At 62.8% G+C, this 14,324-nt stretch overlaps 4 protein-coding genes across 4 annotated transcripts; all 4 read left to right on the top strand.

Annotated features, from left to right (window-relative positions):
- Positions 1-1,676: 1,676 nt before the first annotated feature.
- Positions 1,677-4,313, top strand: LMXM_18_0860 (conserved hypothetical protein; the record flags this gene model as incomplete). Its single annotated transcript, XM_003874051.1, has 1 exon — positions 1,677-4,313. One exon carries the CDS (start codon positions 1,677-1,679, stop codon positions 4,311-4,313), a length of 2,637 nt encoding a protein of 878 aa, XP_003874100.1.
- Positions 4,314-5,041: 728 nt separating this feature from the next.
- On the top strand, positions 5,042-6,619 carry LMXM_18_0870 (conserved hypothetical protein; the record flags this gene model as incomplete). The annotated part of the gene is made up of 1 exon (XM_003874052.1): positions 5,042-6,619. The coding sequence occupies one exon, from the start codon at positions 5,042-5,044 to the stop codon at positions 6,617-6,619; it is 1,578 nt and encodes a 525-aa protein (XP_003874101.1).
- Positions 6,620-8,355: 1,736 nt separating this feature from the next.
- On the top strand, positions 8,356-11,385 carry LMXM_18_0880 (conserved hypothetical protein; the record flags this gene model as incomplete). The annotated part of the gene is made up of 1 exon (XM_003874053.1): positions 8,356-11,385. The coding sequence occupies one exon, from the start codon at positions 8,356-8,358 to the stop codon at positions 11,383-11,385; it is 3,030 nt and encodes a 1,009-aa protein (XP_003874102.1).
- Positions 11,386-12,056: 671 nt separating this feature from the next.
- LMXM_18_0890 (putative rab7 GTP binding protein) lies at positions 12,057-12,728 on the top strand (the record flags this gene model as incomplete). Its single annotated transcript, XM_003874054.1, has 1 exon — positions 12,057-12,728. One exon carries the CDS (start codon positions 12,057-12,059, stop codon positions 12,726-12,728), a length of 672 nt encoding a protein of 223 aa, XP_003874103.1.
- Positions 12,729-14,324: the final 1,596 nt, after the last annotated feature.

Consider the following 14,324-nt stretch of genomic DNA (forward strand, 5'->3'; position numbering starts at 1 on the left):
CATCATGGGCGGCCACATAATGGATTAGCCAGCCGCACCGACGCGGATGCGTATGTCCTCACGGCCGACGGAGAAAGCGCGAGAGATGAAGGAAGGGGGAGAGCGCGTAGGTGCATCGAGGCGAAACGGCACACGTTCCGCTCTCCCTCTCTTGCTCTCCCTGCCGCGTTTCCGCGCGTCCACGCGCACGGCACTGCTCCAGCCATCGTTCACCTTTTCTTATCTCCTCGCTCGCATGGATGTCTCCCTCACCGGGGCAGTAGAGCCGAACCACACGGGTGTGTCGCTGCCATCGCGTGCCTTTGCACGTTGATCGATGCTTCCTCTTCCTTTGCTCCATCGATTTCGTTGTTTTCTGCCCTTTGCGGGTGCACTGTGCTTTTCTGCATTGTGCCCACGGAGTGTGCACGTGGCATGTGTGCATGTGTGTGTGCTGCTGCTGCTGCCTTCTTATACACTTGCCAATCACATCTGGCCCACCGGTTCCCTGCCAAAGTCCACGCCTCGGTGCAGAAGCGGGTCTCCACCCTACCACATCCTCTCCACCCCCTCCTCCCCATTCCACAGACGGACAGACAACACACACGCCGACTATACCTCTCACCCGGCGTCTCTCTCTCCCTCTCCCCCTCTTCCTCTTACCTTACCTGTCTGCGTACCGTGTGTTTGATGATGTACCTCTCCTCCCCCCCTCCCCACCTCCCCCATAAACCCCCCTGTTATCCTTCCTGGATAATTTCTGTATTGCTGTCGTGATCGCGGTGTCGTGAAGTGCGCGTGCATTATGCACGCCTTTGTGTTATCTTTCGCCTCCACTTTCCCCCCTTTTCTCTCTCCCTTCATATTCGGCGAGTCGCTCGCTGCCACACTCATGCGCGGACGCGCACAGGCCGCTGTGTGCGTGCGCACGCAACTTCGGGTACGGGACAAGACTTATGACCAACGAAAACAACCCCCCCTCCCTCCCTCCCTCCCCAAAGAAAAGGCAGACGTAATCGCATCTCTCTGTCGGTGCGCAGAGAAGAGCACCGGGCTCGCCCACCCCCGCCCATGCTATCGCCCTACTCGCTCCTTCTGCACGGGCGGCACCGCTGTGACTCCTGCGCCTGCTCTCTCCTATTCCCCCACCCCCCCCCGCCTAACAGCACACACGCACACGCGCACACTCCCATCCCCCTCGAACACTCTCCTAGCCCCTCATCCCTCCACCTCCCTGCACCACCCTAATCTGTGTAGCGTCCCCCATCCTACGGCTGCGCTCCGCCATCAAAGCGGATCAGCGCGGACACGGCAAGCGCGTCATCTGCACGGCTTCCAAGCCCGCAGCACTTCGTCCCCAACGACGTCAACGAAATTCGGACGCGCACACACACACACACGCACGCACGCACACTGAAACCATTCACGTGTGCATGTGTGCATTGGCGAAAACGGCGCACACAGGCCGAAAGCCGACGTTTTTTCTCTCTCCTTTACTATTCGCTTGCTTATTAAGCTGAGACACTCCCCCCCCTCCTCCCAACGGAAGCCTGAAAGGGCAGAGCGACGGACATTCAGCTTCGAGCACGTGTGCGCGCTCGTTGGCCGTGGTCTCTGCTCTCTTTCCGACTCCCCGCCGCGCTCCACACACACACACCATTCACGTGTGACTTGCACTCCGCCACACACAAGCAATGATGCCGCAGGTGTCTCAGCCGTTACCCGCGGCGGGCGACTACCTCGTCACGGCGTTTGCAGACATGATGCACACGCCATCCTTCCGCAAGCACGTGTGGGCGAAGATGCAGCAGGCGGAGCGGCGTCGGCTGGACGCACTGCGGCTGCAAGTGCTCTATGGCGATGCCCCAGCGACGTCGGCTGCGTCTGGAGGAGCCGCCAAGGCTGCCAGCGGAGCAACAGCAGCCGGCGCCGTGAACGTAGAGAGCGAGTCAACAGCCCAAACTTTGTCGCAGGAAACATCCTCATCTTCCGCCGCCTCCGGTAGCGCAGATGGTACGGCGGACCCTACCTCTCGCGCGACGGCAGTGCTGAAGACGCCGTCCACGTCCTACAGCGGGAGGCCTGCGTCGACCTCGCGGCCGCCGGGACCGCTACGGTGGTTCGACGTCGCCGGACGTGCCCGATATTCGGCGTGGGTGGCACTGCGCGGCCGCATGTCTGCCGACGTCGCCGCCGAGTGCTTCTGCGCCGAGTTTCTCGGCTTTATAAAGAAGCATCCGCATCCAACGCTGCTGCCCCTCGTTGAGGCCACCCTAAGCACTGCCCGTGGACTTGCCCGTCGCAGCTGCGTCACGCCTCCTCGTCTGCTCGTGGCTCCATCAGCCTCTACTGCTACAGCACACAGCACCGGCGCCGCCACCGCTCCGTCGCCGCCGTCCACGGTGGGACTCCAGGTACGCGCGTTGCAGGGAGACCCGGCTGCTCTCGCTCTTCTCTGGATCTGCCGCGCCTATCGACTGCCGTGCGAGTTTATTGTTGAGCCGTTGTCCAAGGCCCTCGGGGCACGCACGACTGACGCCTCCACAAGTACCTCGTCAACGCATGGTGCAAAGTGCGGCGAGGCCGCCGGCAGCCGCCCGACTGCACCGCCCACCACGAACCCGTACCTGTCCTACACCATGGCGGATGCGTGCTACCCGTTCACTGTATCGCTGATACAGCCCACCGGTGCTTCCGCAGGGGCGTCGCCACCGACAGTGGCTACGACCGTCACCACACCAGAAGCGGCGTTTGTGCTACTGACGGACACGTTTCTTGCCGACTACCCGCATTGGATGGGGGTACCCTCTGACCCGGCGAGCACTGCGGCGCTGTCGCCAGCGTCGCGCCTGCTCCAGCGGTGCGCCTGGTTGGACGAGCTGCAGCACATCACGCGCCACGTGCGGACACCGATACTGGCTCTCCTGGTGCACCAGGCTGCGCAGCCGCAGCGACTACGCCGTTTGAGCTCTTCCGCCGCTGCAGCGGAGCGTCGTCTTCTTCTCCGTGCCGTCGCGGCGCACCTGCACACCTATGAGCGATGGACGATGGACCGTGTGCTGTCCCGCCGCGTCCATCAGGCCCACAGGGTCCTCTCGCCCCTGCTGGCCTCCACCGCAGTTGTCGACTGCCTCCGACACGCCTACGCGCGGGATGCAAAGGTCGTCAGTGCGGCGGACGCATACGTGTCCAGCTGCGGCTACGCGTTGTGCACACACCCCTTCTGCGCTGACGTGTTCCCGTTTCTGCGAGTGCCCTCTGTGCCCGTGGCGACTCTGCACGACACTGTGCAAGCACAGTGGCCATCCCCAGAACGGTCGCCGAGCGAGGCGCTGCCGCGACTGCGGACGGGGGGCAGTGTCACCGCCTCCTACGCGCCATGGGCTCTGCCGCTGTACCTCTCCGGCATCCCGGCAGAGTACAACAACACGATCAACCGGCTCCTGCGCCGTGAGGCGAATGGTGCCGTTCGACGGGAACAGCATCAGCAGCCGCTGCGCCTGCTCATCAACGACGAAGGCGAGGCGAAGGTCGGCCGCAGCAGCAGCTCCAGCGGTGGCAGTGGTCCCAGCGAAAAGGTTGATATGGCCACCACGGACTCACCGCAACAGCAACAGCAGCAGCAGCCGTGGCGGGCCGGCTACTATGCCATCAGCGGGTCGAGTATCACGAAGGAGGCGGCCGAGGCAGTCGAGCAGCTTATGCTCGCTCGCATGTTGTCCTTGCGCACGGATGACTTGAACCCCGACTCTGGCACTGCGGGCAGCACGAGCAGCGTGAGCGGGGTGCCGTTTCTTGTCCTTGCCCATATGTTTGCGCTGACGTGGGCGCTGTGTCAAGAGCAGGTGCCCGGCTTCCCGTACTTCATGTTGGATGGCAACCCCCATCACTATGGCGGCTTCTCGTTCCTGTCCGAGGACGCAGCGAAGAAAGCATCGACATACGGCTCTGCGCGCGCACGAGGGAGGTTTCAAGCCGCGCTGTCCCCTGCCCCGGCGGTCGCGATCATGACCACAGCAGACCCCGGCGCCTCGATGTTGCCAGCGATTGCCGGGCGTGCATCCGCCGTGTCCTCCGCCTCCAGCCAGGACGGCGGTGTGAGTCTTGAGTCGCGGCTCAGGTACGGGTGGCGGGCTATCACAGAGGCGCTCGCGATGGGGACTGCGCGGCTCTCGGGAGTGCGCCGCTCTGAGGCTGAACCGACGGGCACCGATGGGGGCGGCAAGCAAAGTGCTGGTGCGAACGCCACCCAAGTTCTGCGCAGTGAGGCGAATTCTATCGGTGCGGTGCCCTCAACAACGGCCGGCGCAGTCGTGGCGACGTCCCGGCTATGACGTGTGCGTGCGTGTGCGCGTAATGTGAGCTTGTGGCATGAGAACGGAATGAATAAGGGAGGCACATCCCCGGGCACTGACAGGGGGGCCCTATGCGGCATCACGGTCGCCGTCAGGCAGCATCCGATGTGGTCAGGGCGAGTGGAGGAGGGCAGAGGGGGGAGAGAGAGGGTCTCTCCGTCTCGTGCTCGGTCTCTCCGTTGGCGACGTCGATGCAACGGCATGCATTTTTTTTTGATCTCCTGCTCACATGTGCCTCATCCCTTCCCATTCCCCTTCCCCCCCCCCTCTCTCTACAGGGGCGCACACACGCTTAGCAACTCTTCGCGTATCTTCGGCGTCACTGACCTACGACGATCGCCTCTCCTCTAGCGCGCCACACGTCCCTGTGGGTGCCGCGCACGGGTAACCACATCGCAGCATTTACGTGCACCCTATAGCGGTGCGGTTCCAGCTGCACGGGAAGCAATCAGCGGTTTGTGTGATGCCTTCAGCACACACGTGTAGCATAGCAACGATACAAGCAAATCACCAACGAGCGCTGCGGTCAGACGCGCTGACCATCCACGGCTGCCGCCCATTCACGCACACGCAGCCAGGCCTCCCTTTGCTTTCCTTGCTTCCTGCCACCAGACACCTGCTCGGTCCTCTGCTATCCTTCCTCACGTGTGCGCGTGGGTGTTTGTGTGTGTGTGTGGTTGGCCTTGTTTCCTCCCTCGCCGGCCTCCATGCAGCGGCCACTGTCACTAGTGGCCAAAGTCTGTGGGGCCGTGGCCCTCGGCTTCCTCGCCTATCGCGGAGTGCAGCTCTACTTCAAGAATGACATTACCATCTACATCACCGAGGTGGTTCACCTGCCCCCCGCGGCAGTGCAGCACGACCGGAAACCGTCACCGCGGAGCAACGCGAACCTTAGCCTCACCATCGAGGGCACCGTGGAGATGGAGACGTGTGTCATGAATAGCTACCGCTTTCTGCTCAAATTGGCCGGTCACGTGCGCAGCTCCTTGTTCAACGCCGAGCGCGTCCCGACGAGCCCGCGCAGCTCGCGGCATCGCGTGCTCTCTCTGCAGGCAAGCAGTGCACCAGCAGACGACATCTTTTTTACGCACCTTAGCAGCAACTACGGCCTGTCAAGCTCCTCCAACAACCACGGCAGCGGTGGCAGTCAGCGGCACGGGCCGTCGCTCGTCATCACAGCCGTGGACCCCATCGTTGATGCGTACGAGGCAGATGCCACCGGTGCGCTCGCCTTCACGCCGGCGTGCGTCGGGGACGGTGTGTTGTGCCGATTTACGTGTGTCGCCTCCATCAGCACGGTCGAGGGCGCCGGCAGCACGCCAGTGCGCTCCAGAACCGTCCCTTCCTCGCTGTCACCGCTGCCGTCTGGCGACGCTGGTCTCGGAAACATCGTCGTGCGGCGTTGCATTTTCGAGTCGGATGGCGAAACGGCCTACTGCCAACGGCTGACAATGGAACTGGAGTTCGTTCGCCCCGTCTTTGGCGCGCGAGTGCTCATCCGACTGCCGAGCCGCCACTGTCGTCTTCACCACAGCCACACCGGCGGCGTTGGCAGCGTCACTCAGCTGCTCCACCAGCCACGCAAGTGCGTGTGGGACATCGGCGCAGTGTCCGAGGAGATGTGCACCCTGTCCAGCGACGGCACTGCCACTTCGGGGACATTGGAAGGAGTCTCGGACGATGACTTGATGCCCGGCGCCGTCATCCCGGCCGCGCCCTGGTCGTGTGCGGCGAAGTCGCTCGCAACGTTAGAACTCGTCTTCGAGCGGGCCCCACCGGCGCTCTCATTTGGTGAGGACGACGAGGAGGCGAAGGCAACAGACAGCGACGACGACAATGATAATCTGTTTAGCAGCGCCGGCGGCGGTCTCTCACACACTCGGCGTCGCCAGTCGGCCAGTAGCAGGAGCAGCAGCAGCGCTAGAAGGGCACTGACGGCGGCGGCTAGCACGACAGGTCGTGCTTCAAAGCGCGAGGAACGGGGGCGCAAGGCGAGCGAGAAAGCCGCCCGTATCAGAGAGGGCGGGAGCAGCACAAGTATGCGGGGAGCCGGCGGCGACGGTGTTCCGACAGTCGAGCTTGTGTTTAGCGTGAATCAGCTGCTCTCCGGCACATCCGTGAAGAAGCTCCAGGTTGTCGAGGAGCGGCCCAACTGGAAACCTCGCAGCCGGCTCGATCGCCTCCTCTTGCGTCGTGTAGTTCCGGGGCTGGAGAAGTTGAAGCTGAAGAAGTACGCGCACTACACGACGTGGTTTGTGCAACCTGTAGCGGTATCACACCTGTAGCGTCTTGCTACCTGTTCCCCAGGCCACCATTCCTGCGCACTAACAGTGCTTTGCAAAGGGAACATAAACGTGCGGGAGAGAGGGTGCCATCGGTTTGGGGGAAGCGGTGGGGTGCATGGTGACAAGGGGCGCAGACGGGAGGGAGGGGGGTTGGTGGGCGGTGTACTTGTCTTTCCTTGCTCTCTGCCCCGCGGTGGTGGTGTGTGTTTGCCTCTCCGATTCGACATGCGCTAGACAGCCGCGTGACGGCGCATGTTCGTGTGGGCCTTCTCTCGCATCTCTCGTTTTGATGTCTATCGCACCTAGGCTGAGCCCCCTCCATCACACACGCGCACACACGCACACGCACGCCTCCCAACCCTCTCTCTCGCCTTGCTATGTATCTCACGTAACCCCTATCCTCAACTACAGAATTTCGCGCTTGAGTCTGTGCGCCGCTCTTCCTTCTCTCGCCTAGGCCCCTCCCCCTTCCCCTTCCGGTCTGTGCCTCGACCATCACTCCCGCAACGTTACTCCCCAGCGTGTTGCTCCGTTGTCTGTGTGCGCAGGTGAGTTGCCTCGACGCAGATGGGCCAACGATGCATCGCCTCTCCACACTTTGTTTCCTTGGCGGTGCGCATCGCCGCCCGCACACGCCACTGAAAGGTGGTGGGGAGACGATGGGCTGATGGCAACAATGTTGGTGGTGTTGTAGGTGTTTTGGTGACCGAGGGGAGGGGGGCGTGTGCACCACCACTGGCTTCGGGAAGAGGGAGGAACGTGTCTTGTGGTGTTGTATGGGGCGCTCTCACTGTTGCTTAGTGGCCGCACAGGTGCGTGCGTATGTCGGTGTGTCGCCATTTTTCATGTCATCATATAACACGCTTACGACACCGAACAAGCAAGAAACGCTGCAGCGCTTTTTTTTCTATGCGAGCACGCGGTGCTGGCGCTGCTCTACGCTTGCCTGCTCCGGTGTGGTCAGAAGACGGAATGGTATGCGGCATCGTCGACGACGGCGAGAGGTGCGAGAGGCCCGCATGAGGTTCGGTGGCCGTCCTGTTGCTTCACCTTTCACCGGTTCTTCCTCGCTCGCATGTGTCCCTCGCGTTGTGGGAACCCCATCATGCTCGTGGTGGTGGTGCCTCTCCCACTTGATCCTGCTCATCCGTCTACTCTCCTCCTCTTTCTCGGCATTCCCATCCCTATCCCTGCGCGCCCCTCTCGCCCGGGAGGCATCTGACGACGCCATCTTCTTCACGAGTGCACGGCTTTGTGTGTGTGTGTGATATTTCGCTGCTGTCATGGCATCTCATGGCAGTAGCGACGCGGACGACGATGACTTCAGCCCGGTCATCCCCTCGGCTGCCATCGCCGCTTCTGCCCTGAACGCTGCCGCAACTGCCGCGACGTCCGCCCTCGCACCAATCGACACAGAAACCTCTTCACCAGCTCTAAAGAGGGAGAGGAAAGACGAGAGTGGGGCGCACTTTACGCCAACAGCGAGCAGCAGCGCTGCTCCACCGCTGTCTCCGTCATCGCCGCCTGCGGCAGTTGTTGGCGACACGGCGCAGAGAACAGCGGAGACACCTGAAGTCGCATGGGAACGCTATCGGCGTCAGCAACTACCGTGTGCGCCCCTGTACGAGCGCAGTTTTCTACATACATCACTGCAAGATGCGCATGACGCCTTTGCCGCAGCGGCGCCAGTGCCTGCGCAAGCAGCGTCTCTCGCCGCGGCTCAGGCGGTGCATGATATGTGCGTCCATCTCGACTCGCTCGGTGCGCTGATTGCCACCATCGATGCAGCGGGTGTTGTGCGTGTCTGGCGTAAGCTGCCGAGCGGTCTCTTCTTCATTACGGAGTTGGACAAGGTATTTCTGCCAGCTCGCAGTGCCGCCGCCGCTGGCCACGAGCGCCGCACCCGTCACTACTGGACACACGCCTACATGGCGCTGCAGGTGCTGGTGTTTGTGTGCACGGAGGAAGAAGAATTGGAGGTCGACCTCGACGCAGTCGCACCCGACCACGGCAACGTGCGTCGCATGGAGTCGAATGATGACGGATCTTCCTCATCGCCCGCGGCCCAGGCGCCGCTGGGCACAGTGCGGGTGCATATTCGTCAGGTCAACCCCATCACGCTCACCGTGGAGGAACGCGACTCCTTCACCTTTCAGGCCCCAGTTCAGCGAGTCGTCAGCGCCGCTGCCACTGTAGCGGACACGGCGCAGCTCAGGCACGACGACGGCGCGCGTCGGACCCCTCGCACCTCTCTCGCCTACACTCGGCGACCAGCCTTCCTTATACATCAGTACGCGCCTCACATCGCCTTCTTCGTAACGCTGCCGGCGACACCTGGTGCGACGGGCGGTGGTAGCGGCGTCGTCCTGTGCCCTTGCTTCGCCTCCGCTATGGCGACGGGCAGTCGTTCCGATCATACGGCGGGTGCCATTCGCGCCTACGTGCCGACCCGGCTCAGCGTAGCAAACGCGGTCGTGGCGTGCGCGCAGCAGGGATGGGAGCTGGAGCGGACTGGCACCTCTGCCTGCGTCCTGGTGGACTCTGCTGGTGTTGTGGACTACTGCACGATCGAGGCGGTCGCCGAGGCAGCGACAACGACGGCGACATTCCCCTCGACGGCGTCGGTAGGGCGGACTCTGAAAGTGATGGCAGGTCTTGCGGCGGTGCCGCCCACGTCACGCGAGGCGCACGTGTGGCGGCGGTGGATATGTTTTCACCGCCGGCAGCGGACAGGCTTCTTCAGCCTCGTACGGGATGCGCAGCAAGCTCTCAAGGCGCGTAAAGAGGGCGAGAACGAAACAGCCGCAGGCAAGGCGGCCGGCGCCGTCGCCGATGTGCAGGTGCTGCCGGCAGCGGTGCAGCTCACACCCGACGGTCGGCACGTGTTGGTGTGGAGCTTCCGGTTTCTCCGGGTCGCAGCGGTGTCGGCGCAGCCCGCCTCACGCATCCCTTCAACGGTGCGGCGCCATGATGTAACCGTCGAGTCATGTATGCATCTGTTGGACTTCACGACGGGCGCGTGCATCGGCAGGCACACCGACCCCCTCGGCGTCTTTCCCACCAGCGAGGACATTGTGTTTGGGGCCACGGCGTGGGCGGACTACGTTCAGCTCCGCAGCCGCGCTCTGGCACTGCACCTACACGTGGAGCCGTCCGCCGCCGCCAACAACCAGTTCTACATCCTAGTGCCTGAGTTGCCGCTAGAGCAGCTGCTTGGCGTTGCCGCTCTCTCGTGCGAGGCGGCCGAAGTGGCAACGGCGGCAGTTGCTGGACGCGTGGTACATGTGTATGAGGTGATCCTCGAGGCGGCAGCCGCGTCGTCGCCGAACACCGCACAGTCCTCGGCCACAGTGAGGCGGCTGCCACACGAGCTGGGTGAGTGGGAAGCAATCGTCAGGCGGGGTGCAGAGCACCCACGGCATGCATCATACCACGACGTCGGTGATGTCAGGAAAGACGGGTGCTGGAGTGGTCTGGCGACCTCGCAGTCTACATGGGGAGCGCTGCGCCTCCTCTCTCCCAACGAGTACGCCCTCACTGTCAAGGAAGAGAGCCACACTCGCGTTGAGGCTCACAGCCGCACGACGGCGACGGCTGGAGTGCACCCAGGTCTGGCGGTCTGTCGCGCCCCGGTGATTCTCCTTCGCCGCGCCGTGACCGCGTCACAGGATTTGAAGAACTTAGTTGCCGCCTCCCCTGTCGGAGCTGCGTTAGGGGCGGACGCGCGCAAGCATCTCTTCGCGACCCCCAGGGCTCATGACACCACCGGCGGGGCGGCACCAGGGGAGGTGCTGCTGCTCTCTTTCAGCGCGGACGTTTCCGCAGCGGCGCTGCTGGTGTACTCTAACCAGCTGCCGTGGGGCAGTGCCGCCTTGGGGCGCGTGCTCTGCGAGGCCGCGCCGTCGCAGGCCGAGGAGGAGCTCACTGAGGAGGGGCGACGTCTCCAGGAGCGGCTGCGACAGAAAACCGTGGTCGATGCGCTGCACGAGCTACACCGTGGACGTGACGACGCGTGCGGAACACTCCTGCTGGCTACTGTGGCCCCGCAGAGCTCCAGCACCGCAGCAGCACCGGGAGGTACGGGCGAAGCAGCCTCCGCGAGCCCAAGCGCTACTGCGGATGTGGCCGGCAGCACCAGCGGTGATCGGGCGCAACCGGAGAAGACTACAGAAGCAGCTGCAACGACCTCGGTGAGAGTCGATGCCGCGGTGCGCGCACTGCTGAAGAACCTGACCCCGCCACTCAGTGCATCTTCGCCACCTGTGGCGCTTGTCCACGTGCGTGGCTACGGCTCCATCCGGGTACACCTTCTCCCCAGCATTGCGCCACTGGCGACTGACAACTTTGTGCGTCTGGCACGACGCCACTACTACGATCGGCTCACCTTCCACCGGGTCATCCCCGCCGCGATTGTGCAAGGCGGTTGCCCGCGAGGCGACGGGACCGGCGGCGAGAGCGCCTTCGCTGACGGGGCGCCGTTCAGGGACGAAGGACTGACAGTCTTTCCTTTCTTCTCCCACACGGACAACCCGCTGTGCTGCTGGCTGTGCATGGCGAACGCGGGGCCCAACACGAACGGGTCACAGTTCTTCTTCACCGTGCCCGGCGGCGAGGCGATGCCGTGGTTGGACGGGCACCACACCGTCTTCGGGTACGCCGTCGAGGGGCTTGACGTGGTGCGCGCCATGAGCATGGCAGCACGCGATGATGAGGACAACCCGCTCTCACCCATCATGATGGAGCGGGTGGATGTGCTCTCTGTCTAGGAGCCGCTGTTGCAAGGCGAGAAGAGTTGCGCTTAACCAAAATCTCGTTGTGCGTGTGCGGCGTTGTGATCACGCCAGTATTGCATGAGAAGCTGTGCGATGTCGCCGTGCGTGCGTGTGTCCGACAAGACCGGTGGAGCATCTGGGCTGTCGCACACACGCCCACGGGCGAATGGTTACTGTGACACATGCGGGAGGAGGTGGAGGGAGGGGGGCACCTCTCAGGCGAAAAAAAAGGGTGACGCGGAAGAAGAAGCCAGCGGCCACCGACACAATCAAGCGTTGTGGCGCCGTCCTCACGCAGCTCCACCCCTCTCCCTCGTGAATGCGCAAGAGCGGCGCTGCTCGTCTTACCTTTATGGCTGCTGCGCCGCTTCCTGCTTTGACCCTCTCCCCCTTGTACCGCATCTCCCTCTCACCCATATTCTGCTGTATCGGTTCGGCGGTGGCCCACGACCACGTGTGTGGCATGTCCGTCCCCCCCCTGCGTGCTTGCGTACAAACTGGGTTGTAGAAGCTACACACAAGCATATAACCGCCTATTCTCTTGCTACTCCACGCCCTTGCTCTGCCGTTGAAACGCCTCAGCTGTGAGCCTCCCGTGTCAGAACCCTCACCCGCAAGCAAGCCCATACACCCCAGCACACGCACAGAGAGGAGAGCGCACCGCCATGTCGATGAAGCGGCAGCTGCTGAAGATCATCATCCTGGGCGACAGCGGCGTCGGCAAGACGTCGCTCATGCATCAGTACGTGAACCGCATTTTTGACAACCGCTACAAGGCCACCATCGGCGCCGATTTCCTTTCGAAGGACGTGGAGGTGAACGGGCGCGTAGTGACGCTGCAGATCTGGGACACGGCCGGGCAGGAGCGTTTCCAGTCGCTCGGCTCCGCCTTCTACCGCGGCGCAGATGCCTGCATCCTCGTCTTTGACGTGACGCAGCAGGAGTCGTTTGCGCACGTTGGCTCGTGGCTGGAGGAGTTCAGCATCCAGGCGGGCCGCCGTGACAGCGTGTTGGTGGGCAACAAGACGGACCTGGAGGATCGGCGCCAGGTGGCCAGTAAGACAGTGCAGGCGTGGTGCGCGAAGCAGAACGCGGAGGCCGCTAATGCGAACAACGGTGCGGGTGCCGGCGCGGGTGATAGTGCGGTGCCGGAGATGAAGTACTTCGAGACCTCCGCAAAGGATAACGCCGGCGTCGAGGAAGCCTTCATTGCTGTGGTACAGCTGGCGCTGGCCAGGAAGGCAACGGTCGAGGAGGCGACACCGATGCCCCAGACGGTGAACCTGAGCCAAGCCCAGCAGGAGCAGGCACCCAGCTCCTCCGCCTGCAGCTGCTAAGACTCACGAACAGACAGAGAGGCGGATGGCGGGGGGTCGTAGCGCGTGGACACCCCTACTGCACGTGCGGGGCAGCTGAGCGTGCGTGAAAGACCGTCCCTTCCCCTCTCCTGCAACCCCTTTCCACGTCTCCGTCCACCTGCGCGGCAACTTCTCCGGTGGTCGCAGGATGGCGTGGATGGCGAACCTATCCTTTCCAGCACCACGCGGGTGCTGCCACTCTTCTCTTTGGTTGGGGGAGGAAAAGAGAGGGGAGGAGGCGCTGTTTTCGCCCTCCCTCCCGCCCTCCCTCGGTATCTCTCTCCTTGCTATATATGTTTGTTGCCCCCCCCCCTCCCCCTCCTCCCCCCACCAGTCCTCCCTCGCCCCCGCCCCTTCCTCTCCTGGACGACTCTTTGCATCGCCAGCACCACCACAACTCGAACTGTGCCGTTCCGCCCGTAAACGGTGACGTGAGTGATACTATGTTGGCCAAGCCTCAGAAGACGAGGTGAGGCGGGCGGGGTGGGGGGAGGTCGCGATACAAATAGAGGGACGGAGCGATGTGTGAGCGAGTGGCAGGAAGGTGTGTTTCTTGCTTGCCTTCTTTGTGGACTCGCCTTGCGGAAGAGTCACCGCCATTGTTGGTGCGTTTTCCTCGTGGTTGTCGAGTGTTGAGGGGAGGGGTGGGGGTGAGCCTGGCTGGTGAGGCTAGGTGCCGGTGCACCTCGGTGTCTGAGTTGCGTGCGTTTCTGTATGGATGGAGTGGGGAGCAACTGCTGGTGGTCGTCGTTGCGGTAATGTCGATGTGGACGGCGCGCTCTACGCAGTGGTCGAGCATAGATGCAACGAGGAGTAGGGCGCAAAGACATTCATCAACAGGTGTGTGTGTGTGTGTGTGCGTACGGCCGTAGCGATCGCCTGGATGCGTGCTCTTCCTCCCTATCCCGTACCCCCTTTGCCGCTTTCTTCACTGCCACGCCACTCCACATGCGGCGACACGCACGGACCCGCTGCGCTCGTTGCTCCGCCTCCGGTGAATTGCTTGTAATCCTATATGCTTGACCTGCTGCGACTTACGTGTATTCCTCCCCTCTCCTTTCATCCTTCCTTCGAGTATGCGTTGGTCGGCATGGATGTGTGTACGTGTGTGTGTGTGTGTGTGCCCCAGTGGCTAGGTTACCTTTCTCCGTCTTTCGCCTTTTTCTTTTGCGTTGTATGGTGTGTGTGTGTGTGTGTGTGTGTGTGTGTTTGCGGTGAACTGTGTCTCCTCGGATCATCACTGATCGCCGCCGCCACCTCCCCGCCCACTCCTCCCCCTCCGCGCCCATTTTTTCCTCTCTTCAAAAAGGCCCCCGAATGCAACCCTCAGCCTCACCCCTCGGATCACTATACCCGCACCCCTCGCACTTGTGCATCGACGTCGTGTCTTTCCGCAGCTGTCTGTGAGCGAAGCCGTCCCATGAGAAAAAAAGACCCCGTGGAACCCCCTCTCCCACTTCCACCCACCCACCCCCCTTCCCCCTTCCCCTCCCACCGACACCCACACCCACATCCTCGCACCTCTCCAAGAAAGCGGCTTCTGCCCCTCGCAAGTCGGTGTGTCGCGTGGGAGCT

This window comes from Leishmania mexicana, chromosome 18, assembly GCF_000234665.1.
Source record: "Leishmania mexicana MHOM/GT/2001/U1103 complete genome, chromosome 18".
In the NCBI taxonomy this organism is placed as follows: Eukaryota; Euglenozoa; class Kinetoplastea; order Trypanosomatida; family Trypanosomatidae; genus Leishmania; species Leishmania mexicana.